General features: G+C 35.3%; 1 protein-coding gene, 1 non-coding gene and 1 pseudogene across 2 annotated transcripts; 2 read left to right on the top strand and 1 right to left on the bottom strand.

Moving 5' to 3' along the window:
- Positions 1–9,437: 9,437 nt before the first annotated feature.
- On the top strand, positions 9,438–9,544 carry LOC113728290 (small nucleolar RNA R71). Its single transcript, XR_003458019.1, has one exon. It is a non-coding gene; the product is annotated as a small nucleolar RNA R71 (small nucleolar RNA).
- A 7,279-nt stretch (positions 9,545–16,823) lies between these two features.
- LOC113723019 (NADH dehydrogenase [ubiquinone] 1 alpha subcomplex subunit 1-like) lies at positions 16,824–17,424 on the top strand (annotated as a pseudogene).
- Positions 17,425–20,581: 3,157 nt separating this feature from the next.
- LOC113727171 (uncharacterized) lies at positions 20,582–24,489 on the bottom strand. The gene is made up of 4 exons (XM_027251182.2): positions 24,239–24,489; positions 24,099–24,148; positions 21,512–21,635; positions 20,582–21,417 (listed from the first exon to the last, which is right to left on the bottom strand). Exons 1-4 carry the CDS (start codon positions 24,408–24,410, stop codon positions 20,672–20,674), a joined length of 1,092 nt encoding a protein of 363 aa, XP_027106983.1. The 5' UTR covers positions 24,411–24,489; the 3' UTR covers positions 20,582–20,671.
- Between the last annotated feature and the right edge of the window lie 3,090 nt (positions 24,490–27,579).

The following is a 27,579-nucleotide window of genomic DNA, read 5'->3' as shown; positions in this document are numbered from 1 at the left end:
GTTCAGACTAAAATTGATATTCATAAGGGTACCTTGTCCATAGAATTTGATGAAAAATTGTTCATTTCAATATTTTTGAGGTCATGAAATACCCCTCAAACTCTAATTTTAGCTCTATTTTTTCTATGAGTGCTATTGACTCTATAGTGCAGAAAGTGTTTAAAATTGTTGGCAGGAATGAGTTAGAATTTACTTTAACCAAACACCTCCAATTGAAAATAACTCATAAGGTAAAATTAAGTGAAGATCTAAAGTGTACGATTGGGAGTTACACTTGTTGCCAACCACGATGACAAGGTATGAGGTCACACCTATTTTCATGCCCGAACCTCCTTACTAAAGGATACTACCGTATGTGGTTCAGACATTTGTACTAGAATTAAAACCTCTTCCGAAACACTTGAAATATGCATATTTGGACGAGAAGGAAATGCTTTCGGTGATCATCTCGGCGGGACTGTTGGAAACCCAAGAAGACAAATTAGTCCGAATTCTTAGAGAGTATAAGCAGACGATAGAATGGACCATCGCTGACGTTAAGGGAATTAGCTCCTCCGTGTGTATGTACCGAATAAGGTTTAAAGAAGATGGCAAACCTGAATGGCAAGCTCAAAGAAGGTTCAATCCCCTCATGATAGAAGTGGTGAAAAAAAATACTAAAACTGCTAGATGTGGGAATCATATACGCAATATCAGACAATCCATAGGTGAGCCCAGTATAGGTAGTTCTAAAGAAAGCATGAGTGACAGTGGAGGCCAATCAGAAGGGTGAACTCATGCCAGTGCGCAAACCCACCAGATGGCTGCAGTGTATTGACTACCGAAAATTAAACACTGTCACGAAAAAGAACCATTTTTTCCTTCCTTTTGTTGATCAAATGATTGAGCGATTAGCTTGTCGAACTTACTATCATTTTTTGAATAGATTTTAAAGTATTTTCAAATAGCAATTGTACCGGAGGATCAACAGAAGATCACATTCACGTGCGTTTGAAACTTTCGCATACAGGCGAATGCCTTTCAGATTGTGCAATGCCCCTGTGACATTTTAAAGATGTATGGTGAGATTTTATTGAGAAAATTATTGAGATTTTCATGAATGACTTTAGTGTATATGGTGATAGTTTCGATAATTGTCTAGATAACCTGAAATTGATCGTGTTGAGATGCATAGAAACTAATATCGTGCTTAATTGGAAAAAATGTCATTTTATGGTTGAGCATAAGATAGTTCTAGATCACGTGGTGTCCTCTAAGGGTATTGAGATTGATCAGGTTAAAATAGATATTATATCTGTTTTGCCTTACCCCGCGAGTGTGCAGGAAGTGCATTCTTTTTTGGGACATGCAGGTTCTACCGAAAGTTCATCAAGAATTTTTTTTAAAATTGGAGCACCTCTGTTCAAATTCTTACAAAAAGATGTGGTTTTCGAGTTCGATGACAAGTGTGAGAGAGCATTCGCCAAATTAAAGGAGCTATTGACATCGTCACCGATCATCCAACTTCCTGACTGGAATCTCCCATTTGAAATCATGTATGATGCCAGTGATCATGCAGTGGGCGCAATATTGGGGCAGAGAATATGAAAAGCAACTTACGCCATCTACTACGCGTCTCGAGTTTTGAATTACTCTACTATTGAAAAGAAACTTTTAGCAGTTATTTTTGCTTTAAAAAAATTTAGATCATATTTATTAGGAGCTAAAGTTATTGTATATTCTGATCATGTAGTTTTGAGATACTTGATAATAAAGAAAGATGCAAAGCCGCGGTTGATACAATGGATACTATTCCTACGGGAATTTAACCTGAAAATCAGAGACAAAAGAGGAGCAGAAAATCTGGTGGCGGATCACTTGAGTCGCGTACTAGTCATCGAAGAACAATTTTCACTAAAAGAAGCCTTCCCTGACAAAAATTTACTTTCTGTCAATTTTTCTTCGCCTTGGTATGCAGATATAGTGAACTATCTAGTGACTAATCAATTTACCGCATGATGGTCTAAGGCGTGAAAGGACAAGTTGAATAGTAACGCCAAGTATTTCATATGGAACGACCCTTACCTGTGGAATAGATGCGTAGACCAAGTATTGAGAAAGTACGTAAGTGAAGTCGAATTTCAATCAATATTAACTTTTTGTCATAATCTTGCATGTGGAGGTCATTTTAGACCTAAGCGAACTGCGCATAAGGTATTAGAGAGTGGGTTTTACTCGCCTTCATTGTTTAAAGATGCATATCTATTTTATAAATCCTACAATCAATGTCAAAGTATAGGTAATATAGTCCGTAGAGACCATATGCCCCAAGTCCCGATGATTTTCGTAGAAATTTTTGATGTTTGAGATATAGATTTTATGGGACCTTTTCCTACATCATTTGGCTTTATATATGTTGTTGACAGTGGACTATGTTTCTAGGTTGGTGGAAGTTAGAGCTACTCGGACTAACAATTAGAAAGTGTTCAGATTTTATTAAGTCCAATATTTTTGTGCATTTTGAGATGTCAAGGGTCATTGTTAGTGATAGAAGAATGCACTTCTGTAATAAGACTGTAACTGCGCTATTTCGAATGTATAGTGTACTCCACAAGGTCTTGACATCGTGCCACTCTCAAATCAATGGTCAAACAGAGTTCTCGAATAGGGAGATTAAGTCGATATTGAAAAAAATGGTTTGTTCTGATCGAAAGGATTGGAGTCCTCGATTAGAGGATACGCTTTGGACGTATAAGATTGCGTATAAAATGCCTATAGGGATGTCACCTTATAGACTGGTATACGGGAAGCTATGTCATCTCCTAGTGGAATTCGAGTACAAGGCTTTTTGGACGATAAAGTAGTGTAATATAAATTTAGAAGTTGCCGGTGCTCATCGAAAATTGGACTTGCAAGAATTGGAGAAGTTCTGAAAGGAAGCGTATGAGAATGCATTAATTTGTAAGGAGAAGAATAGGGCATTTTATGACCAACAAATCTCTAGAAACACCTTTGAAGTTGGCTAGAAGGTTCTCCTATACCAATCCAAGTTAAATTATTTCCAGGTAAACTGCATTCCAGTTGGATCGGCCCTTTTATTGTTACTCACGTCTTTCAATATGGTGCAGTAGAGATCCGGAGCATTAAGATGAACAACAAGTTTGTGGTGAATGGGTATCATTTCAAACACTATTACAAGGACTTTCCAAGTAGAGAAGTGGAGATGATACATTTGAATACACAAAATTATTCCAATTGGCGATACCTAGCCATGTCTAGCCAAAGACGTTAAAGAATGGCGGTTATTGGGAGGCAATCCAATTTCTTTTAGTTGTTTGTTCAGTTTTAGTTGATCGCGTCAATATATTTTCTTAAAGTTTTCCCTAATTTTTGGTTTAATTTCTCATTTCTGATGATTAGTAGGTATTCCCCCAACATGATGCGCCCGCGTCAATTGGACACGTGGTAATGTTCAAGTCTCAAGTGCTTCATCAGAAGGGTTTCAACTCTCATGACGTGCCCGCGTCAAGTCACGTGGAGAGCTCTTTCACTGATCCTGGAGATGATTGACCGACATGACGTGCTCGCGTCAACAGGGTGCATGGTAATGATCAATTCTTGAACTTTCCATCAGAAGGGTTTCCACCCTTGTGACGCGCTCGCGTCAACAGGGTATGGTAACTCTTAATTCACCAGACATTCATCAGAAGGGTTCTTGCCTTCATGACTTGTCCGCGCTATCTGGGCACGTGGTAATATGCAATTTTCAAAATCTTCATCAGAAGGGTTTCTACCCTTATGACATGCGCACGTCATGTTCAGGGGAGAGGTATATATATATATTAAAAATTTTTATTTTCATTTAAATTCAAATTTTAAATTTCAAATCTCTATTTTTAGATTTAAATTTTTTTAAAAAAAATCGAACCTATTTTTTCCCTCTTCTTTCTTTCTTTCTCCTTTCTTCCTTTCTTCTTCCCTTGTTTCCTTTTTCTTCCCTCTTTGGTCAAAACCCCAACTGCTGCCTATCCTCTCGCACCGTCTCTTTCTCTCTCTCTTATCGCGCGCCGCCATCGCCATCCTCGGACCGAGATGCACATTGGCGTCCTATTCTCCCTGCGATCTGTCACTGCCGTACGCCGCCACTACAGCTGCCGTCCGACCTGTGGTCTTATACCCTCCATCTCTGCTCGTAGTGGGTATACAATAGAGGTACTTGACTTTCGTATTTGCTCGATTGACTTACTCCAGTACATTACTCATTTTTTGACCACTACCTCTAGAATAACTTGCGAGCCTCAATCGAAAATTGTTTTGCTAGATTATACTGTTTCATGGTGTCCTCTAACTATTGTTGGGAACTGCTGCATTATTGGGACATTTGTTGAGATTTTGGTTGGATAAATTGTGCATTTAACTGTTAAATTAGGAGCCACCAGTGCATCTTGAGTTGATTATTGGCTTCGTTGGACGTAGTTGCTATCTTGGATTCTTAGATTGATATATTCGTTGGACTTTTGATTCATTGTTAGTTTTCTGGTGAGTATTGACAATTCTGTTTCTCTTGTTGATTGGCTTGACTGGTACATACTATGGTTAGGCAAAAATCCACCTCTACGTCTTGGGTATCTAGATCCCTACCCCATACACCTCAACTTACCATTCCTGTGAATGAACCTACCAACCAACCTTCTTTTTTGGGTGTATGAACATGCCTCGGTAGGGGTAAGGGTGTCCATGTTGCTACAGTCTCTCACTTTGGGGGTCATCTAAACTTTACTAAAGTCGCTGATAAACAGCAATATGCTGTGTGCTTCGAGCGACGTATCATCCCCCGTAAATATCTTGACGAAATTACCATGGATGCTTTGGGTATTCGGGAGGAGGTTAAACGCATGTTTACATCAATTGGTTGGAAACCTTATGCCGAAATTATTTGTCCCGTGTTTGTTGAACTGGTTAGAGATTTTTGCTCCACTTTTGAGTTTGACTTGCCTACGAGGTATACTGTAGATACCACAAATGTAATTCACTTCCGGCTAATGGGTCAAGAACTGACAGGTGTCGAACCTGTACAATAATAATAAATAAATCCTGACTACCACCAAAAGTAATCAATAATCAATTATAGGTACTGGAGCAGGGACTCTAGATATGCAATGTGTTACTTGATTCACCCTGTTCCCGAAGAGTTTGCTTAATTCGATATATCCAAATTAATTATCTGACTAAATTCACTAACTAGTAGACAGTGGCAAGCAGGGTCGTCTCCTCAGGGACTGGGGAGAAATTTATTTCCTTCCGAGTCAGGACAAATGGGGGTTTTCAAGATTAAATGCTAACTAAATAAATTAAATGCAGAAAATAATTAATTAAAAGTAATAATTGTGAGAACTCTAGTCAAGGGTGCACTTTAGAATTGGTTCATGCACTGATCATCGATTCACAGATAATTTCACATTTATTAATAGATTAGTTATAGTTGCCATTCACGCGATAAACAACCAATCTTTTCTCAATTTATTGATAGTTAAGGTACGACCGATAACTATTTCTCTAACCCAAAAATAACCCTAAGTACGACTGTAGGATTTAATTTCTAGATTGCATTAATAATTAGAAAAGTCCAATCCTAACTAACAAACACGCTACGAGGGTTTGTTTAAGTTAGATCATATGTTTCCCTAACCTAAACCCAATTACGCCAGTCGCTACTGAGATAGAGATAATCGAACAATTACGGATTCAATTACCCCTGTTTAGTAAAATAGCCTATGTGAATAATCAATTATTGCGCACTAATCAATCATACACAAGAGCTATAACAATTAAAAGCAGGAAACATATAAATACCAATAAATAAGGAAGCGATTAAAATAAATTCGATCTCACAGTAATTGCAGAACCAAATTTTCAGTTGTCCCCTTGACTAGAATTAGAGAATTAGCTCTCCATTAATGGAGGACAAACCGCGTGTAGAGAATTGGGAGAAATTACCGAATTGGATCTCTTAACTTCGGTCAACAATAGAAGAAAAGAACAAGGAATTCGATTGCTTTCAATTGTCCCCAAAAACCAAACGTACAAGAGAGTCTGATTGTTCTATCCAATTGCATCCAACAAAAGTAAAAAGCAAGAGCCAAAAATGTCAACAATGGCGGCTGCCCTCTTTGCTTTCTTTTCCCTAATTCCTCACAAACATATGAGAAAGGTTTTTTTTTTATGCTTTCTTACTCAATTCGATCAATACAAGAATGAAAAATGATTTCAAAAGTCAACAATGGTGGCTTTTTGTCTCCTGATTGTTTTCAAAGCATAGCATAGCCAAACGGAAAATACATCCCCAGCCAAGCAGACCTCCTGGAATCTAATACTTCCCTCTTTTTTGTTTTGGTAGCCACGAAATTGAAGGGATTTGTTTCCTTCTACTCGTTCGGCCCCACTAGAGGGAAAAACAAACAATTCCACCAAAATCTTGTTTTTTCACTCCTTTCCAAAAATTCGTATTCAAATACCAAAAACTCCCTAAATAAAAGAAAAACCTATTACAATTTAATTTCTTCAGCTTCCTTAAGCGGACCCCACTGCTTGAAGTGCCCCACGTGCGACGAATCATTTGAATTTTGATTTTAAGCACTTTTCAGCATCAATTCCTGCAATTAGCACCAAAATCATATCTGAGTAGAATCCACCCAATTAATGCAATATTTAATCAAACAATTGTGCAATATTACCCAAAATATCCCACTAAAATGCACCTTATCAATCTTCCCCACACCTAAACTATACTTGCCCTCAAGCATAATTAACTCAGAAGTGCAATCAAGATACCAAACAATTCATAGCAGTTCATACCAAACACGGTATTCCAAGTTCCCCAATAACTGTGCCGAAATCAGAATATACCAAATTGACAATTCTCACATTTGTTATGCACTCATTCACTCCAAAGTGTATAGGATATGGATAATAGATGGCTCTCAAATCAACACAATAGAATGACATTACCATAAGTTTGTTCATATATCATATCTCCACCACTTAACTATGAATTAGATGCACCAATCAAAGGGACTTTACAAGGTTGTAATGGAGCTCGGGTGAAGGGGTAGGATGAAAAGGTTTTTAAGGGTGTACAAATATCAAAGAAAATGCCTAGAAACCCATTGCACAGGTTCTTGCCAATTTGTACTTCCAAGGCAGCTCAACAACCCAACAAGTGAAGTAGCAGTCGGCACTTGCTAAAAATACTTCAACTTCTTTTTCACCTTTCTCTATTTTTTTTTCTCTCTTTGACTTTTTTTTGTACAAATAAGTACCAACACCACAAAAATCAACTTCACTTGTTGATTACCTACATTTTTTCTTTTTTTTCTTCTTTGTTGATTACCTGCATTACTTGTTGATTACCTGCATTTTTTCTTCCTCAATTTTGCTTTTTAGATTTTCCACTTTAGGTCCCTCAACTTCCTTGCCACTCCTCAGTGTCATGGCCAGTGGCGGAGCTAGGAATTAACTTTGGGGAGGGGGCGAGTCTATAGAGCAGAACAAGTTCTCATTTCAAACATATCTCAAGGAAGTTTTCATAGCTTGTTATTAAATCGGCTGAACTTGAACAACTAACACCTACTTGAACTCATCAACTACTGTAATCCGAAAAATAATCAATAACTATCCATGCCAGTAAAAGTTTCTATAGTCTAAACAAGCATTAGTTTAAAGTATAAACGGAAACCGACCATAATAAATATGTACAATTTAAACTCCTTAAATTGCATAGCAAATTCTCAGCACAATGTCGAGAAACAATGACAGACAATTCTAGAGGAACAAATATTCAGGAGGTCTTAATGCCTGCTGTCTAGAAAACTATGATAAATAAAGCAATGATAAAATAAAATCAGTAAAATGACAAGCAGAAAACTAAAACTCAATGCGACAAGTTATTTGCCCAATAAAACTCAATGCTACAAGTACGAAAAATAATACAAGTCCCTCTCGAGCAATTCATCAAACAACTAGCGTGCGAACTTTTTACACCCACATTTCGCTAAATAAATGCAATGTTAAACTAACCTGGTAAATGGTAATAGCTACAATAGTTTGAAATGGTATTGATGATCAGTGTTAGTTTATCTGGCATTGCAATTTAAAGGTCAATTTAAGCAACCAATGTCTAATTCATTAACCTGCTCTGATGATACAATAATATGAAACAACCCCTTTACTTCCTGAAAAAAAAAAAAAAGACAGGTTCAACAAATGCTAAAAGAAAAATTACCTAGACGGCTAGACCATGCAAAATGCAATGGTACAATCCTTAGCCAGCGGGGGAAGGTCTTCACAGGAGAAAGTTTCTTCAAGCCTTAACAGGAGAAAGTTCTTCAAGGTTCAAACCTTTGACGTTTCTACTTAGGAAGAAGAATTGTAGCAGTCAATTGCCAAGTTAACTAACTGGCTATCTTTTCTTTGCACTTCATACGTTAAGAAAATAATTCTCTGTTATTTAGACTTTCAAATATTATTATTTGGGCCCTTGGGAGGGCAAAGTGAATTTTTTGATTAATTTTGGGGGGGGGCAAAACATAATAATAAATTATTTTTTACTTAGAATTTTTTTTAACAATTGGAGGGAGGCGGTTGCCCCCCCTGGCCCCCCCTTCCCTCCGCCCCTGGTCATGGCACTTACATTCTTAGGATTTGCCTCCAGTTGCGATGGCAATTTTTCATAAATGTAGGACTCCAGGCGATTAATGGCAGTTGTCATTTAACTCATTCGAATCTCCATATCTTTTATGCCTGCTCTGGTGTCCTGCTGGAACTGAGTAGTGCTCACAGTTAAGAATCTAGTTTCTTGCTGGAGTTAAGTAATAGTCGTGGCTAGGCTTTTGATAATATCCTCCAAAGAGCTTCCTGAATTAGAGGACGAGAATTGAGACTTTGGTTGCCATGGTTGATGAAATTCTGGTGGACGGTTTGAAAATGAATTTTGTGGTTTGTTCCCATAACTGAAGTTGAAATGGTCTCTCCAACTCGGATTGTACGTGCTGGAGTATGGGTCATACTGCCTGCGAGGCGCGGGCGTACCTCCGACCATGTTTACCTGTTCAACCCCATCTTCTTGTAAAAGGGGACATGTGTCTGTACAGTGGTCCATGCTTATGCAGATTCCACAGACCTTCGCTCGCTACGCGTTTCCCACGGCTAATTGCCTAACAACAAACATCAACTCCAACAGTTGCTGCTAAATGGATGACGTCTCTACCTTGTTGACCCTACGGGTGGGGCTGCTCTCACGAAAGCCAAATTGCTGCGAATTTTCTGCCATTGACTCAATAAGCTCCCATGCTTCCTTTGGCGTCTTATTTGCCAGTGCTCCTCCACTTGCAGCATCAATGATGCTTCTGTCAGATGTCTGGAGCCCTTCATAGAAGTACTGGATCAACAGTTGTTCACTAATTTGATGCTGCGGGCATCTAGTGCACAACTTATTAAACCTTTCCCAATAATCATATAAGGACTCTCCGGGGTACTGTTTAATGCTGCATATCTCCTTCCTCAAACTCACAGCCCAGGATGCAGGGAAGAATTTTTCAAAAAACTTCTTTTTCAACTTGTGCTCATGTGATAATACTACCTGCAAGTAGGTAGTATAACCAATCTTTAGCTGCATCCTTGAGAGAGAAAGGGAAGGGTCATAGTCTAATTTGTTCTTTAGTGACCCCAGGAGGTTTCATGATAGAACAAACCATTTCGAACTTCTTGATGTATTTTGTGGGGTTCTTCACTGGAGAAACCATGGAACGAGGGTAAGAGATAAATCAACCCCGATTTCAGCTCGAAAGAGATATTCTCAGCCAGAGTTAGGAACGTAATGCATAAGGACTGGTGAGTCAACTCCGAGACAGCCAACTCCCTTAATGTTTGGGTGTTGGCCATGCTAAATTTGTCTTCTACTGACTCGTTTGCAGTAGATAATTGTCCTTCTTTTTGTCTCTTGGTCTTTTGCCTTCGCCTATGCGCTGCCTTATCAACCTCAGGGTCGTATATCAATTCACCTGTGCGAAAAGAATGGGGCATAAACTAGCAAAAAAAACAAGAAGAAACTGAATTAAAAAAGAAACAAATAATTCAAACGCCAGTCCCCAACAACAGCGCCAAAAATTGACAGGTGCCGAACCTGTACAATAATAATAAATAAATCCTAACTACCACCAAAAGTAGTCAATAATCAATTTTAGGTACTGGAACGGGGACTGTAGGTGTGTAATGGGTTATTTGATTCACCCTGTTCTCGAAGAGTTTACTTAATCCGATATACCCAAATTAATTATCTGACTAAATCACTAACTAGTAAACAGTGACAAGCAGGGTCGTCTCCTCAGCGACTGGGGAGAAATTTATTTCCTTTCGAGTCAGGACAAATAGGGGTTTTCAAGATTAAATGCTAACTAAATAAATTAAATATAGAAAATAATTAATTAAAAGTAATAATTATGAGAACTCTAGCCAAGGGTACACTTTAGAATTGGTTCATACACTGATCATCGATTCACAGATAATTCCACATTTATTAATAGATTGGTTATAGTTGTCATACACGTGATAAACAACCAACCTTTCCTTAATTTCTTGATAGTTAAGGTACGACCGTTAACTATTTCTGTAACCCAAAAATAACTCTAGGTACGACCGTAGAATTTAATTTCTAAATAGCATTAATAATTAGAAAGGCCCAATCCTAACTAACAAACACGCTACAAGGGTTTGTTTTACTTAGATCGTATGTTTCCCCGACCTAAACCCAATTATGCCAGTCGCTATTGAGATAGAGATAATCGAACAATTACGGATTCAATTACCCCTATTTAGCAAAATAGTCTATGTGAATAATCAATTATTGCGCACTAATCAATCATACACAAGAGCTATAATAATTAAAAGCAGGAAACATATAAATACCAATAAATGAGGAAGCGATTAAAATAAATTCGATCTCACAGTAATTGCAGAACCAAATCTTCAGTTGTCCCCTTGACTAGAATTAAAGAATTAGTTCTCCATTAATGGAGGACAAACTACGCGTAAAGAATTGGGAGAAATTGCCGAATCGGATCTCTTAACTTCGATCAACAATAGAAGAAAAGAACAAAGAATTCGATTGCTTTCAATTGTCCCCAAAAACCAAACGTACAAGAGAGTCTAATTGTTCTATCCAATTGCATCCAACAAAAGTAAAAAGCAAGAGCCAAAAATGTCAACAATGGCAGCTGCCCTCTTTGCTTTTTTTTTCCCTAATTCCTCACAAACATACAAGAAAGGGTTTTTTTTTTTTTGCTTTCTTACTCAATTCGATCAATACAAGAATGAAAAATGATTTCAAAAGTCAACAACGGTGGCTTTTTGTCTCCTGATTGTCTTCAAAGCATAGCAATGCCAAACGAAAAATACATCCCCAGCCAAGCAGACCTCCTGGAAGTCTAATACTTCCCTCTTTTTTGTTTTGGTAGCTACGAAATTGAAGGGATTTGTTTCCTTCTACTCCGCCGGCCCCACCAGAGGGAAAAACAAACGTTTCCCCAAAATCTTGTTTTTTTACTCCTTTCCAAAAATTCATATTCAAATACCAAAAACTCCCTAAATAAAAGAAAAACCTATTACAATTTAATTTCTTCAGCTTCCTTAAGCGGACCCCACTGCTTGAAGTGCCCCACGTGCGACGAATCCTTTGAATTTTGATTTTAAGCACTTTTCAGCATCAAATCCTGCAATTAGCACCAAAACCATATCTAAGTAGAATCCACCTAATTAATGCAATAGTTAATCAAACAATTGTGCAATATTATCCAAAATATCCTACTAAAATGCACCCTATCAAGAACCATTTTGGCATTCGGATTCATTATTCGGGAATATGCTGAGTCTAAGGAGTACACTAAGAGTGCTTGTGACTACATAGAACCATTTTTCTCTCACCACCCTGATATTTGGAAGGAAATGTCTGTTAACGGGGATTGTTACAATCCTTCTAGATCCAAGAGTTCTTACCTTAAGGACCCTAGTTCCCGATATGTTCAGTGATTCTTAGTCTACAGTTACTCGGGTCACAAGGATAGTTTCGATATACTTTTTAGACCCGAATTTTTCTTTATCTAGTGTATGAAAAATAATATTAAGGTGAATTTGGGATGTTGGCTAGTATCTCAATTTAAGACCGTTTTAGTTAAGAAAAACAAATCCTTAATACTCGAGTCTTATATCACATACCTGGCGATCTGGCTAGAGGTCCTCAATCCTCAGCACCATGATCTCCATTTGGCTTTGCACATGGAATTTTTGGATAAACACTGTCTAGAAAAAATGGGCGTTATAGAGTTGGTTGATGATACCTTCAGGTTTACACTCCCGGGACCTACTAGAGCACCGGTTCACCCCCCTCTATACAAGCACGGTCCTTTTCAGCTCCTGGATCGGCCGATGACACTATCGGACCCTCTTCTTCTATGCCTCCTCCACCGATGGCATCTGATGCTGAGTGGCGACATCTGCAAGCACAGGTTCATCATGTGGACAAGCAGATGACGAATATTGTTGATCAGGTGGTCCATATATCTCAAAACTTGGCCGCCTACTTCCACCATGTCAAGTTCACTCTGCCATTCCCACCTATCCCATAGCCAGTCGGGACCCTCCACCATGTATTCGGGGAAGTTTCATTGTCCTATTTGCTTTATTTGCTTTATGACCTTCATTAAGGACAATGTTGGATTTAGGTATGGGGGGAGCTGTGGTACAGCTAGTATTTTTAGATTTTTTTCCTTTATTTTTTTGGTATTTGTTATGTTTTTCTTTTATTTTTTTTACTTGCATATCTATGACTACCAAGGATTGATGATGGTGGGTTGAGTCTAATTCTCCTATTGTCAAATCTTAGTACTTAAAGTGTATCAAGTTAATTTGGTTAAGTCCAGAAATATTTTTTTGATGAATATCGATGATGTTGTGACCCTTATAATTTTTGGTTAACTTTTCGAGACATATGGAATAACTGCTTGGCATTTTTTTATGTGAATTGGTCCAATTATTAACTTTAGTTTTCCATGTTCGAGGAATTGAGGCTAGCTGCTGTTATTTTATGTGATATCGTGAGTTATTTTGTTGCCTGATTGTGAACAAATTTGGCTATACTCCGCTAGTTATTACTGCTGAATAACCAGGGATTTTCACAAAAAGTGTCGATTCTCGCATCTAAAAGTAGTAATATATATGAGTACGTGATTTTATAGCAACAGGAGCTGAGTAACCGGGTTTCTTCATCTAACAAATATTGGAGTTCATGCCAAAAAATTCTAATGGCTAGAGACCAAGTCTATTAGCATTACTATTGAAATATATATATAGAATTGTGCAAGTTGTGTAAATGTGTGATTAAAGTTAGCCTGCTGATCTATGAGTTTAATGTTGAGATTTTGGTTAATAGTTGGACCATTTACTGATAAATGTTGATCGACCATTCCTTTTTCTTAGAATAGTTAGCCATAAATTGGAAGAGATTGCGATTTAGAAGTTAACTGGGGTGATGTTTCTTGGATCTCGACCATTGATGCTTGATATGTGTTTTCTTGGTATCTTGGCAATAAGGAAGATAGAGTAATAAACATTGTCATGAATTGGTGTTGGTTTGCTGTTCTCATGCTTGGGGACAAGTATAGTTTAGGTGTGGGGGGAATTGATGAGACGTAATTTTGTCATTTATTTTATAATTAATTTTCTCCTATTACCTTACCGAAGGTGCATTAATTAGCAGATTCTATTCATTTTTGGCATTTGTGCTTATTGCAGGGAATTGGAACAAAATATCTTAAAAAGGTGCAAATCCCTCACTATATTGGCTCCGGGACGTCAACGTTGCAATGTGGGTCACAAACCATGCCAAAATTGTCAAATTGTACACCTCTAGATTAGTCAAATTAATTTTGACGGTTGTTAGGAGAAGAGTTTGAGTAGTAAAAGGAAACAAGAGTCCAAATGGAGATTGTTTTCCTTATCCAGTGGTCAACTGCGGCAGACTAGGAGCAATTTTGGGGAGCTCTCCTTTTTCTTCTTTTGGTAGTTTCCAAAAAGGAAGGAGGTCAGCGAAGACTAGGAGTCTTCCCTTTTATTCCTCTTAGTAGTCGGATAGGAGGTAGGAATTAGGGAGGAAAAAACAGCAGACCATCTTGACTACTTTTGTTTTGACTTTTTCATCTTGTTCTTGTGACTTATTCCATCGGATTTTTCATCTCAATTGAAGACAATGTACACGATAATTACTTTTGCAATTTCACATGAGCTTGTTTTGACGGAGATGAATTAAATCTCTTTTTCTAGTCAAGGAACAACGAAGGTTTTGGTTCATCTAAAAATTGTGAGATCTCACTAATTTTATTTATTCCTCTTATTTACTGATATTTGCATATTCTCTGATTGTAGTGCTTATTGTTGTTTTATTAATTGAGTATCCTGGACCTGGATATTGAATTAATTTAGCAACTTAATGTCAATTGGAGCGTTAAATCCGTAATTGTTTAATTGCTCTAAAATAGTGGCAACTGGCATGATTGGATTTGTGTCAAGGGAATACGCTGACTAATCTAAAATAACCCTGGTAGTATATTATTCTGTTAGAATAGAACTCCTTTAATACATAAGGCAATTGGGAAATTAAATTTTATAGGCGTACCTAGAATTATTTATCGATTAGAGTAGTGATTAATGGGCATACCTTAATCACCGACAGAGTAAGGAGGAGTTGACTGTTATCGCTTGTTAGACAATTATAACTTATTTATTAGTTAATAGTTGGAATTATCTCTGTATCGATGATCAATTGGGCGAACCATTGCCGAAGTTATTTCTTGGCTAGAGCTTAGTTATTATTAATTTGGTTTTAATAATTTGTCATTTAAATTCCAATCGGCTATTTATTTTTATTTGAATCGTTTAATTATTACCATTCTTATAAAGAAAATCCCCCTTTGTTAGTTTGAATTTCAAAAAAGACAAATATCCCCAGTTCCTGTGGATTCGATTTTGCTTACCACTATATACAGAAATTATACTTTATTTGAGTAAATATTTATTATTGCACAGATTTGACAACCTATCAAGAGTCATTAAAATAGTAAAATCACATGCTAGAGAATGCATGGATAGAAACATTTTGACTAAAAAAAGTGAAAAAAGAAGAATTGTGAAAAAATGCATTGATATTTAAAAGAATTGTGTTTAATTAAAGTGAAAAATTATAGTTTATTAAGAATAGGAGTTGGAATGCGCGTGATCATAATGACCACTGTACCTAAGAAGCAGTTAGCATGAAGTGGTAGCTCCTAAAAGAAAAAGCGGGTACAATAAGATACAATGTTCCATGGAAGAAAGACCTGCTTCAAACAAAAATGATATTGACACCCTTCTTTAATATTTTCTCCACTTAAAAAAGTTCAAAAGATAATTCAAAGGTAATAATTTGTTCAAACCAAATAATTTAACAGAGAAAAGCATTATTCTTTAAAAATTATAATAATAACCGTCATACTATTTTTAATAAAAGTTCAAAAAATAATTTACTAAATTAATAGTGAAAATGAAAGCACATTCAATGAAAATTATATAAAACATAAATTATTTGATTTTGAAAGGAAAATATCAATTCTTTACATAAAAAACAAACTAATTGTTTGTACGAAGTAAGTTAATCAGAAGAATAAATATTTTATGGAAACAGTAACACCCCATTTAATAATAATAAGAATAATATAAATTACACCAAAAACAAACTGATTGTCTATACCAAATAAATTAATCATAATGATAAACATTTTATGCAGATAATCATAGGACATTTAATTATATAATAAGAATAATATAAATGATAACTTCTTTTTTTAACGTAGATATTAATGCCTTCTATAATAAAATATGATTTAATGACGAGCATAAATATTTATTCAAAACTTTACAAATCAAAGGACAAATTAATTACATGTCCCACATAGGGATTAATTCCTTTTAGTAGGTAATTTAATGAAAAGGATAAAGATATACTAGCGGCATTTAATAATAATGAAAAATACAAATATGAGATAATTAATGAGAAGCATAAATATTTATTCAAATCTTTATGATTGAAATGAGAAATATGTCCTAGACGAAAATCAATTTTTTGTAGTAGATAATTTAATGAAAAGGATAAACATTTATAGAAGGCTTTTAATATCCAAAAACACAGAGCATTTAATAATAAACAACATCATTAGAATATAAGATAAGATTGAATAACCAAAAAATAAGGATACAAAAGTGATTTTTGAATGAATTAATACATTTTCTTGAGTCAAGAGCCAACAACTACAATGATTTCTTGCATTTAATAATTTCTACGCAACACACAAATGGATTAGACACAAACCTAACTGACACACACAAATTGTAGTCCTCTATTGATCAGTAGGACATCATATAATTATCATACCCCCCTTCCCCTCCCAAGAAAAAGAGGAACAACAAAAGAACAATGTGGGAGCCAGGAACACCAGCGTGGGAGCCAGGAACAGTAAGAAGACGACGAAAATTAGCTCCACATTTCCTTAGCCACTTTGTCTATTAGATAGCTAGAAAACATATTGCTATGTTCATAGAAGCAAGAGTAAAAAACCTAGAGAGCCCTTAAACTATCACCGTTGTAAAGTTTTGGCTCTCGATCTATTTTTTGTCTCCAATGAGACCCTAAACAATTAAAAATGCATAGTTTAAGTATTTCCAGTCATTTTATACCGAAGTCAAGCCGGAATTAAATGGCAATTTCGTCCAACTATAATTGAAACATCAGGACCAGAATTAGCATTAGATCCATTAGACAAGAATTCTAACAAAAAAAAGCATCAGATCTTCACCTTGAACCCTTTTAGATCCATTAGACAGATTTCTAATAAAAAAGCATTAGACCATCTTCACCTTGAACCCTTGACCAATAATCTCCTTGTACCTAAAGATAGAATCCAACCTCTACAAGCAAAAGCTCTACCAGCGGTGTAGGGAACAACACAGTGACTAGCGACCCAGCCAATCAAGCATCTTGGTGGTGGTGGTAGCGGTAATGGCATGGGTGGCATTGGAAGCATTTCTTCCATTGGAAATCATAGTTGGCATGCTTTTCCTGATGGAGAATGCTTAGGACTTTATCCACAAAGCCACCCATGGCTGGCCGAAGCACATCGATAACGACGTTTGGGATGTGGCCATGGAAAGACAGGACAAGAAGCTCATGGAGATGCTATCCTCTTCTTCTACTCCTAATTAACAATCTAACTCAGGAAGCACTATGGCCAATCGGTGAATTTTTGGATCTCTTCATGTTTTTGCAAGCATTGAAGTTGTAAGCAGACAAGTTGAATTGTTGTCTTACTTTTGCAGCTCACTTTAAGCTTTTGAACTCAAAAAAAAAAAAAAGGAACAAGCTATTGATGTTGATTGTTTGGATTTGGTGGATGATAAAATAACTACAGATGTTTGAGTAATAATAATAATAAAAAATCCAGGTCCTGCTACTTCAACTATTACTTAAACCTGTAGATGAAATAATTAGCTGGAGAGAGAGAGAGAGAGAGAGATACTTTTCTTGATACTTCAAATATGGTTGGACAATAATACCATTTGCTTCCGGCTTGACTCACATATAAAATGATCGGAAACACTTAAACTATGCATTTTTTTATTGTTTAGAGGCTTATTGAAGACAAAAATTAGATCAAGGGTCAAAACTTGACAACGGTGACAGTTTAAGGGTTCCCGGATTTTTTACTCTAGAAGCAAATAGGATAACATATTAAAAAATTAAAAAATATTACATAAATTAGAGTTGATGCAGAAAAGTCAAACAAATACAAAACTACTAGGATTATTGTTTATTAACTCTGATTAAACTAATGATTCTGGAATAGAAGTGGAGGCCCACAAGTAAACATGTTTATCACAACAAACATACACATTAGACTTGATAAAATTTCGAGAAACACCATACTTTAGGGCTTCAAAACATGGTATGAGAAAAACCTGAGCTTGTTTCTCTCTTCTTTCCTCGATAAATAGAATGCTTCATTTGTTAATCTCCTGTTCTTCCTTGTTTTCGTTTTCTTTTAACATCGCACAAGTTTCTATTATTAAGGGTGCCAAGATTCCCACGTAATGGACATGGTAGTCTATATAGATAATACGTATGGGCATTAATATCAATTCACTGAATTTCCTTATAAAATCTGATGCCACTAGGGGATAAACTGTATATATTCTTAGTTTAGGAGGGGTAAAATGTTGCTTACCCCGAAGTTCAAGAGGATTAAGTGTAGTTAACCCTATAAAATATGTTTCACTTTGGTTCCTAAATTGTAAAACCCGTGGCATTTTAATTCTTAAAGCATAAAATCTGTCTCACTTCTTCCAATGTTTTAGTTAGGCCAATTCACGGCCATGAATAAATTGGGTCCAATGTAATTTGAAGTTTGCTTAGGAGGTAGATTCTTTTGGTGTTGGTTTCAAACTTTATTGTAATTTACTTTAATTATTTTTAAAAAAATGTTGGTGTTTGTCCAAAGTATCCAAAGACATCCTACCTACCATCGTTATCCGCCTCCGCCATCAATATCCGATTTAACGTATTTGTTTTGGTGTTTTTCTAAAACTTGTGAGTATTTAAGAGTGATACTATAGATGGCATTTTGAACAAACTTTTTTTTTTATATAGACCAAAACTAAGCTATTTTGGCTTTTCAAACATACCCTAATCTTTTTCAATTGCATCACAACGTACAATATATAAAGTAATCAAACTTTGATAACATCATGTGTTTGAATTAAGCACATGAAACTAGTAACAATAGTAAAATGAATATCAGAAAATAGAGAGTAAATTATTGATAGTGGTTTAGTTTGTAAACCTAAACCCACTGCCTAAGGTATTTTTCTTTGTAGGACGTTGAAACTAGATCACTTATTGATTAAGGTCTTTCTTTTTTTATTTTTTTTTTTCTTTCAGTGATCAAATTCCTCCCTCTTTCTCAATGTTACCATGCATAAAGAATTGCAAAACGACTTTCCTATACTAGAAAAGGAACCATAACCAAACAATTATGGTATTTGTGTATAACTTAGCTAAATTGCTTTTTAACAACACAAAATTGACTAAGCCCTGTTTGATAACTCAATTCAGCATTTAAACTTAATGGATTCAGGTCTTAATATATTCAGTTGCGCATGATAATAAAAAATAGAACATCTGAATTAATTATATGATATTGAATTTTCTAAACAAAACTTAGTCCCAAAAATGAGTGATAAGTTATTCACTTGTCACTTAATGTGATATATACTCAAATGTATCAAATTTAATACTTAACTATTCAATAACTTAATGGATTCAGATTTCAGATTTCAAAATTTTAGACTTCAGTTTTATCAAATGCATCCTAATTGATTGTATCAATCAAATTAGTGGTGAAATGGATAGCATTTGCACAAAAGAAGAATATGGATGGCTTTTTTTTTATATATACTTTCAGTGTATAATTTTTCTTTTACATTAGTACGTTTGGATTATGCCACATAATATAAATTCAAATTTGAAATTTAAATCATATAAATATGATATACATCTAAAGTTATTAGTGTAAAAAAACCATTATACCATTAGTGTATACAAAATTAATCCAGGACATTATCGGCAAATTAAGACCAGTAAGAATATTTAAAGAAATAAAACAGCAAAAAATCTTAAAAAATACTAAAAGATGTTAGTGGCGAACGTAGAGCCAGTCCAGCATCTGGCTTGGTGCTCTTGTAGCTGTAGAGCCCACCCAGCTAGGTACAAGGAGGACCATCCGGGGCTATCCTGTATAGGATCAGGCCCAGGGTCCTCAACTGATTCGGCCTAGGATTGGTCCTTCGAGGGACTTTTTGGCACTGCATTCTTTGTGAAATGGCAAGTTCCTCCGCGGAAATATCCGAGACAACATGATCCACTAAACTGCTCTGAATTTCCAAGCCAGATGAAGCCGCTTTAAGAGTAAAAAACAATACATGAAGCAACTAGAGAATAGGAAAATGATAAAATTACTAAGGAAAACTATGGCAACTACTGTAATAAAGAATCCCAAAGACACATTGGACAGTTTCATTAAAGGAATGTTGGTAGACCCAGAATCCAGAACATCACAATAGTATGCTAGAAAGTGGAAAATGAAGGCCTTTTCACTGAAAGGTCTGTGCAAAGGCCCATTGGATGGACTGCTGGACTTATTGCAAAAGCCCATTGGATGGACTCCATGGATTTATCAGGCCGCTAGTCTATTGGAACTACTATTACTTCTTTCCAATCCTTTCAATACTCTCTGAAATTAGAGATTCTTCCATATATCCTAATTCCTCTTGAGGAGCCATTGGAATTCCTAAATTGCTAATAGCATCTGTTTAATTCTAAGGTATGCTGAATGAATGCAGATATCTAAATATTATATGTTTGATAGAATCCATCGACAGGTTAGGTAATGGTTAAAGTAACAGAGCAGTGTTTAACATGAAAATGTGTCTCATTTATTTGCTGATTCAAATCAGGGCAGCTTCAATTGCTCTTCGGGTACAGTGTACATTAGTCGAGCTCTTATTTTTGTTTGATTTTGAATTCAACCAACATGTTGTGTACATAAAGGTCTCCTGGATTAACGATTGTTGAGGGAAAATTTGGATGGTTCACTGCATCAGGGAATCCTTGAGTCTCAAAACAGTATGCTGCATGTGACTGATAAACATATCCACCTTTTCCTGTCACGTTCAAGTAATTAGCCGTGTAAAACTGCAGACCTGGAGCACTTGTTGATATCATCATCCCAATACCAGTCTTCTTACTGTACGCAATTGCTGCGAGCTTCAGCTTGTGGTCCTTGCCTTCATCAAGGGCATAATTCACATTATAACCAGATGGAGCTCCGCCACTCGGAAGGCCTTTCATCTGGCTTTGAATTTTGTGGGGCTTCAAGAAATCGTACGGGGTTCCTTTAACAGGTAAGATTTCTCCAGTCGGGATGAGCTGGTTGTTCGCAGGCGTGTAGTGTAAGCCGAATATTTGGACTTTATCCGAGAGGACATCACCACTGTTATGGCCTCCAAGATTCCAGTAACTGTGTTGTGCTAGATTCACAGGAGTAGCCTTGTTCAGGGCTTCCGCTTCCATTATTACGCTCAGTTTGTATGGTTCAAGTAGAGCATAGGTCACTCTAACCAGGAGATTTCCAGGGAATCCTTCTTCTCCATCAGGACTGTAATAGGACAATACAATGAAAGGATTGGCCCTATCTTTCACATATTTCTCCACGTTCCAAGTGAGCAGGCTAAATCCTTTTCTACCACCTGTTTCCCTCACGATACATAGCATCCACAGACAGAGTCAGTGGTTAAAGTTGATGACTCAAATTTACATGTGTTATAGCTGGGAGTAAATTACCATGAAGCATGTTTGGTTTCTCATTAGCATCAAGCTTATAATGAACTCCGTTTAGAGTGAACTGAGCACCACCAATCCGATTAACAACCCGGCCAACAATAGCTCCAAAGTATTGTGTATCATTCTGCAGGGAATTTTTATGGATTTTTAGGAAACTGGCCTAAAGGAAGAAAATTGGCCTACTGAACAATTTGTTAGCGAAAATGATAGAAACATGGGATGTAAGATTGCATGTCCAGACAGAAGTTTATACGTCTGTATCATCGTTCTACCTAAAGCGACATCGAACGGGTGCTTTGAGACATATAGCTTAATGCCATGGGCTTAAACCAAATAAGTAGCAGCTACTATGATAAATACTAAATCACTTGCCATATGACTCGCTAACATTTTAAAATATTCACGTAATTGTCCAAAATTTTATATAAAGTAAAAAATGAATCGAAGGTATATCTGATTAACACTGACCTAGACGCGCTCAAAAAATGCATGTGATGGAATTATAATGTCCACTTAGCTCTCCTATAAATTTGCATAAATATTCACTTGACCTCTTGCAATTTTACATATATTAACATAGTCATACATGGTGGTTAAATCCTCATTCTATTTAGTATTTAATTAAAGGTTATACTAGCATTTAACTAAAGATGTTAAAGAGGCTGTTTACCATTTTGCATAAAACTACACGAGTAAATTTGAGAAGTTACGTGATAATATGCAAAATCATAAGGAGATTACTAGTAATTTACCCTATAATTAATTTTTTTCCTATTCATGATGTGGGAGTACTTTTCAACATTAAAAGAAGGACCTCCAAGTCAACATAATAGACAAAACATTTAACTAAAAATTAATGGCCATTGGATGAAGCATCTCTATGCAGCAATTCACGAGTTGCCTCTATAAGAAAATTCAACCCTTCCCCACACCCAAGAAAGAAAGGCAAGTATCCCAAGTATTCCCAACGCGGAGATGCTGAGAACAAAAGCTAAAGGGAACAAAACAATTATAATGAGGATTTTCAAATTTAAAAACATAATCTAGCAAGCAATGATGGACCCAGGGTTTTAAGTTGGGGGACCGCTAGTCAAACATATAATAAAACAATATTTTAGCATATAAAGTATAAAAAAAAAACTTAAAATGAAAGTTTTACACTAACTAGCAATAAGATGTTTTTAGTTGTAAAAGACAAGGTATCAAAATTAGACTTTTTAATCATTTCATTTCCTCATAATACAAGGGATGCGAGCCTATGTTTTATTTCCTTCGTTTGATGAAATACATCAATTATTGAATCATAGTTCAAATATTTCTTAATCTATTCTTATAAAAATCCGTGTTCCAGATACTAAAATAAATATCGGACGAAGAAGAACCATCTCTATCAAGATGACAGACCCATATCATTTTTTTTCGAATTATTTCTTTCACAATATCATCTGATCAATATATAAGCAAGAACATCATTATTAAAAGCCTCAATAGAGTTGGCAATGATAAGCACTTATAACACATTAAAAAGCTGTACATTTTGTTTTTGTTTTTAACCAATACTCCTGCTTTTTTTCCCTCTTAAATCTAATTCAACCTTACATTTTGGGATTAGTTTTCTAATTTTTTTTAATTCAAGTCAATCTTACATTAGGAGTTAGTTTATTGTAGACTTACATAAAAATAAATTATGTTTCTTTAATTAGTTGCTGTTCAAAAGCTATACAGCCTATATTAGCTACTAATGATTGTTTACTAACATTAATAAAGAAGAAGGAAATAAAAAATAACTTATCTTAAAATTGGGGACAAAATAATATCACTTAAAAATAAATAGGTCCAAATTTTTAGAAGTTGTGGGGGCGGCTCCCCCCATCCCCCTCGGGGGTCTGTCTCTGCTAGTTAGACCCAGTGAATCTTGAGATAGACTGCAATTGACAATCGTCATGTGTTCTTTTAAGGGCAAGATCCAGCTAAGAAAGCAGAAAAGATTAAAAAATAAAATCCAGTCGGGAATTCGTGCTAAATATTCGGAGCCATTGTTGTTCATTATGAATACTGATTTTTTGTTTTTCAATACAAGTGAAAGGTTTCGAATCTAAGAAGGAGGGTTGGGTTCGATGATAAGGGAAAGGGAGTATAAGTAGGTCCGGAAACTTTATATGTTCAACCCCAAAAGAAAAGGTCAAATGTGCCCAACGAGGTGACCAATTTTATCTTGGCAACCAAAAAATAAAATAAAACAAAATCAAAAGCCAAATGTGCCCCACGAGGTGACCAAGTTCTTTAAACCTCTATACCCTACCAAAAAAAAAAAAACAAAAAACCATCCATTTTTGACTTCTCAAGACTGAAGGATGACCTAAAGACAGAGAAAACCCAAAAAAATAATAATAACAAAATAAAAAGCAAAGGTCCCTACAGAAATTATTCATTCCTGAATTCTGCATAATGCAGGGAAATGAAGATGACGAGATAAAGATGGAAAGTCAAGTGCAGCAGAAGATAATCCTCTCCACATCCAAACCTCTCAGAAGAGAAAACTTCCATAAAAATCTAATTGAAGGTACAAAATTTTTAAATTGCTCACCAAATATTCTTTAACAGAATCATAGCCAAGAACAACATCTGTGGGCTTTCCTGAACAAGTTGGAAAAAGATGTGCAGAATCAGCTAGGAGTTTACCATGAAAACATTGTAGTATATGTAAAAGGAGGAAATGAAAAGTACCGTTCTTGTCAGGGAGAACGAGGGATATTATCCGAGCACCAAAGTTTGTCACCTTCAATGAAAAATCTCCTTTCTTGAGCTCATAGATCCCAACCTCACTTTCGGAGCCGTTCACAACGACCACAAAAATTGTTGCAAGAATGAGACATAACAAGAAAGATAATTTTGACATTTTTTCTTCGTGATATTGAAGAATGGCTTCAGGAGGAGGGAGGGGTTGTAGGGCTAAGCTTTGATAGTCCAATTATATATAGCAGTTTTATCAAGCGGTGTATATCTATAATTATACATGTCAAGTAAGGCTTTGCTGGAGCTAGCACATCAGTGAACGTGTGTATAAGGCGCATGAAAAAGTGTTCTTAAGCACTGAAAGTACTTCTAAGAGGTGTTCGGTGACTAATTTCCAAACTTCGAATATAAAATAAAATAAAAATAAAAATAGAGTAGAGGGACGGTTGTAGCCAAGCGGATCAAGGCAGTGGATTGTGAATTCAGTGGGTACAATCCACTGTGCGCAGGTTCAGTTCCGTCGTTTTCCCACAAAAGGATTGTTTTAGTAAACGTATCATAGCTCACTCATTTTTTTTAAGGTGAAGATAAAACTCTAATTTTTCTCCTATTTACTGTAGCCCGTCGTTCGCCCACAAAAGGATTTTTTTAGTAAACGTGTCATAGCTTATTCATTTTTTTTAAGGTGAAGAAAAAACTCTAATTTTTCTCCTATTTATTATAGCATTGACAAAAAAACAAATTATCACTAAATTTATTCCTTTTTCTACTTCTTCTTCCAAGTGCAGGATAACCTAAAGGGATTATGGGTTTTTTTTCCTATCAATTGAAGCTCTTCTTTACTCACCTCCATGGGGATGATCAGTAGGATTCATAACTAATCCTCTTACTACATGATGCTTAAGGAGTCGGCTAATTACTCAGAATATCGTTGAAAAAAGAAAAAGTCAGACGTTTATGAGTCTGACAAGGATGAGTCTGACAAGGATTCACTGCAAATCTATGAAAAAAGGCGAATCTTTTTGCTCTGACACCGCTACCGGGTTGTGTCAACCCAGCAACGGAATTTTTTTTTTTTTTAATAAAGTTGCTGGCTACCGGCCCTGGTCTGCCCGGCAGCCGACAGAATAAACATTTGCAGCTTTGAAAGGGTTGCATGTTCTCTTGCTTTATAAGGGAAAGCCCTTTCTTCGCGTAGACAAGAATAAAACATTATTAAAACATTTGCCTACGTGAAAAAAATTTGCATGTTCTCTCGCTTCATTTGTAGCTTTCAATCAAAGGGAATAAAAACATGCAGCCAAGTGAGAAAGGGTTTTCCATTGTAAATAAATTTTCCCCTCCCTTTGATTACCATTACTAAAACATTTATTCAATTTGCATCTAAATTTATCAAATAGGGAATAAAATCAAAAAAGGCTTTTTTTTCACCTTAATCATTCTCCTTCATAAAGCTGCGCTTAAATAAGGGTAATCTTCTACACGTAAATCATAACATAATAATCAAATAAACTTTTTTTTTTGTTGTCATCCTACATAAGATCATTTTTTTCTTAATTTTTTATTATAGAAAATTATGTCCATTTTGGTGGACCTTTTCTTGTTTGATTTATAAGTCATTAATGATATATTTAGTTGTTTCCTTAATAATAACTAATTTTCAATATACATGTATATATTGTATTTTTGGTAGGATCTTTTTTGTCTTTGTTAGTTTTGGTACAATATGCATGAATAGTACTTGTTTCCTTTTTTTCATATTTGCATTTCCAAATTTAATTGAATAAAAACAACCTAAGTTTGGAAATAATGAGACATAATAAATAGATGTCTTTTAAACCAAGCTACCCGGCAGCCAGTTCAATTTATTTTAAAAAAAAATTCAAATATAGTTTTGTATTAGTTGTCCTAAATTTGGCTAAAATAAAAAATTTGCTATCATAATTATTTTGGTCAAAATATCACAGATTAGTTTAACTCATAGACCAAACGTTGGGGGACCAAAATTGCACATATTCCTTTATTTTAATCATATTTGATATCCCAACCCTTTCTTTTATATATACGCCTCAATCATTTCAAATATGAAACTCAATTAAAAAAATAAAATCTACCACAATATTTCTTTTGACATGTACAAAATTCACTAAATAATGTTGAAAATTTCACCCATTTTCCAATACAACAATTTCACCCTTTTTTTTATTAAAAACTTATGCCACTTGACGTACTAAATCCGACAGTCTTTTAAGTTAATTAAATTACGTTTCAAAATTGGAACAGCAGAAAAAGATGAAAAACAGATTTGTTAAATCAATAATTACTTCTATAGGAGTTAAACTAAAATTTAAACAAAAAATCTCATTCATTTTACAATAAGATGCAGTTCTCAAATTATTGAAAAATTATTTGTTAATTAAATTATTTGTTTTTCATTATTTATTATTTTCATTTTTTTGCCTATTTTGTTTTTATATTGCACAATAAATTTATATTTATAAAATTATATTGTACATCAAAAATTTCATAATAATTTTAACAAATAATTTTAACTAAAAAAGGAAACAAGTACCATTCATGCATATTGTACCAAAACTAACAAAGACAAAAAAAATCCTACCAAAAATACAATATATACATGTATATTGAAAATTAGTTATTATTAAGGAAACAACTAAATATATCATTAATGACTTATAAATCAAACAAGAAAAGGTCCACCAAAATGGACATAATTTTCTATAATAAAAAATTAAGAAAAAAATGATCTTATGTAGGATGACAACAAAAAAAAAAGTTTATTTGATTATTATGTTATGATTTACGTGTAGAAGATTACCCTTATTTAAGCGCAGCTTTATGAAGGTGAATGATTAAGGTGAAAAAAAGCCTTTTTTGATTTTATTCCCTATTTGATAAATTTAGATGCAAATTGAATAAATGTTTTAGTAATGGTAATCAAAGGGAGGGAAAAATTTATTTACAATGGAAAACCCTTTCTCACGTGGCTGCATGTTTTTATTCCCTTTGATTGAAAGCTACAAATGAAGCGAGAGAACATGCAAATTTTTTTCACGTAGGCAAATGTTTTAATAATGTTTTATTCTTGTCTACGTGAAGAAAGGGCTTTCCCTTGTAAAGCGAGAGAACATGCAACCCTTTCAAAGCTGCAAATGTTTATTCTGTCGGCTGCCGGCTGACCAGGCCCGGTAGCCAGCAACTTTATATAAAAAAAAAATATTCGCTTGTCAGCCCGGTAGCGGTGTCAGAGCTTAAAAAAAAAAGATTTGCCTTTTTTGCTGCCGGGCAGACACAGCCCGGCAGCCATAGAT

This window comes from Coffea arabica, chromosome 2c (assembly GCF_036785885.1).
Source record: "Coffea arabica cultivar ET-39 chromosome 2c, Coffea Arabica ET-39 HiFi, whole genome shotgun sequence".
Lineage (NCBI taxonomy): Eukaryota > Viridiplantae > Streptophyta > Magnoliopsida > Gentianales > Rubiaceae > Coffea > Coffea arabica.
The sequence above is the reverse complement of the archived record's forward strand: the minus strand, read 5'-3'. Positions and strand labels throughout refer to the sequence as shown.

Excerpts from the sequence above, each read along its gene's own strand:
- LOC113727171 (XM_027251182.2), bottom strand. The coding sequence starts at position 24,410 with ATGTCAAAATTATCTTTCTTGTTATGTCTCATTCTTGCAACAATTTTT. Across the intron at positions 24,149-24,238 it reads CGTTCTCCCTGACAAGAACG|GAAAGCCCACAGATGTTGTT; the intron begins GTACTTTTCATT and ends CAACTTGTTCAG. Across the intron at positions 21,636-24,098 it reads ATTCTGTTAAAGAATATTTG|AATGATACACAATACTTTGG; the intron begins GTGAGCAATTTA and ends AATTCCCTGCAG.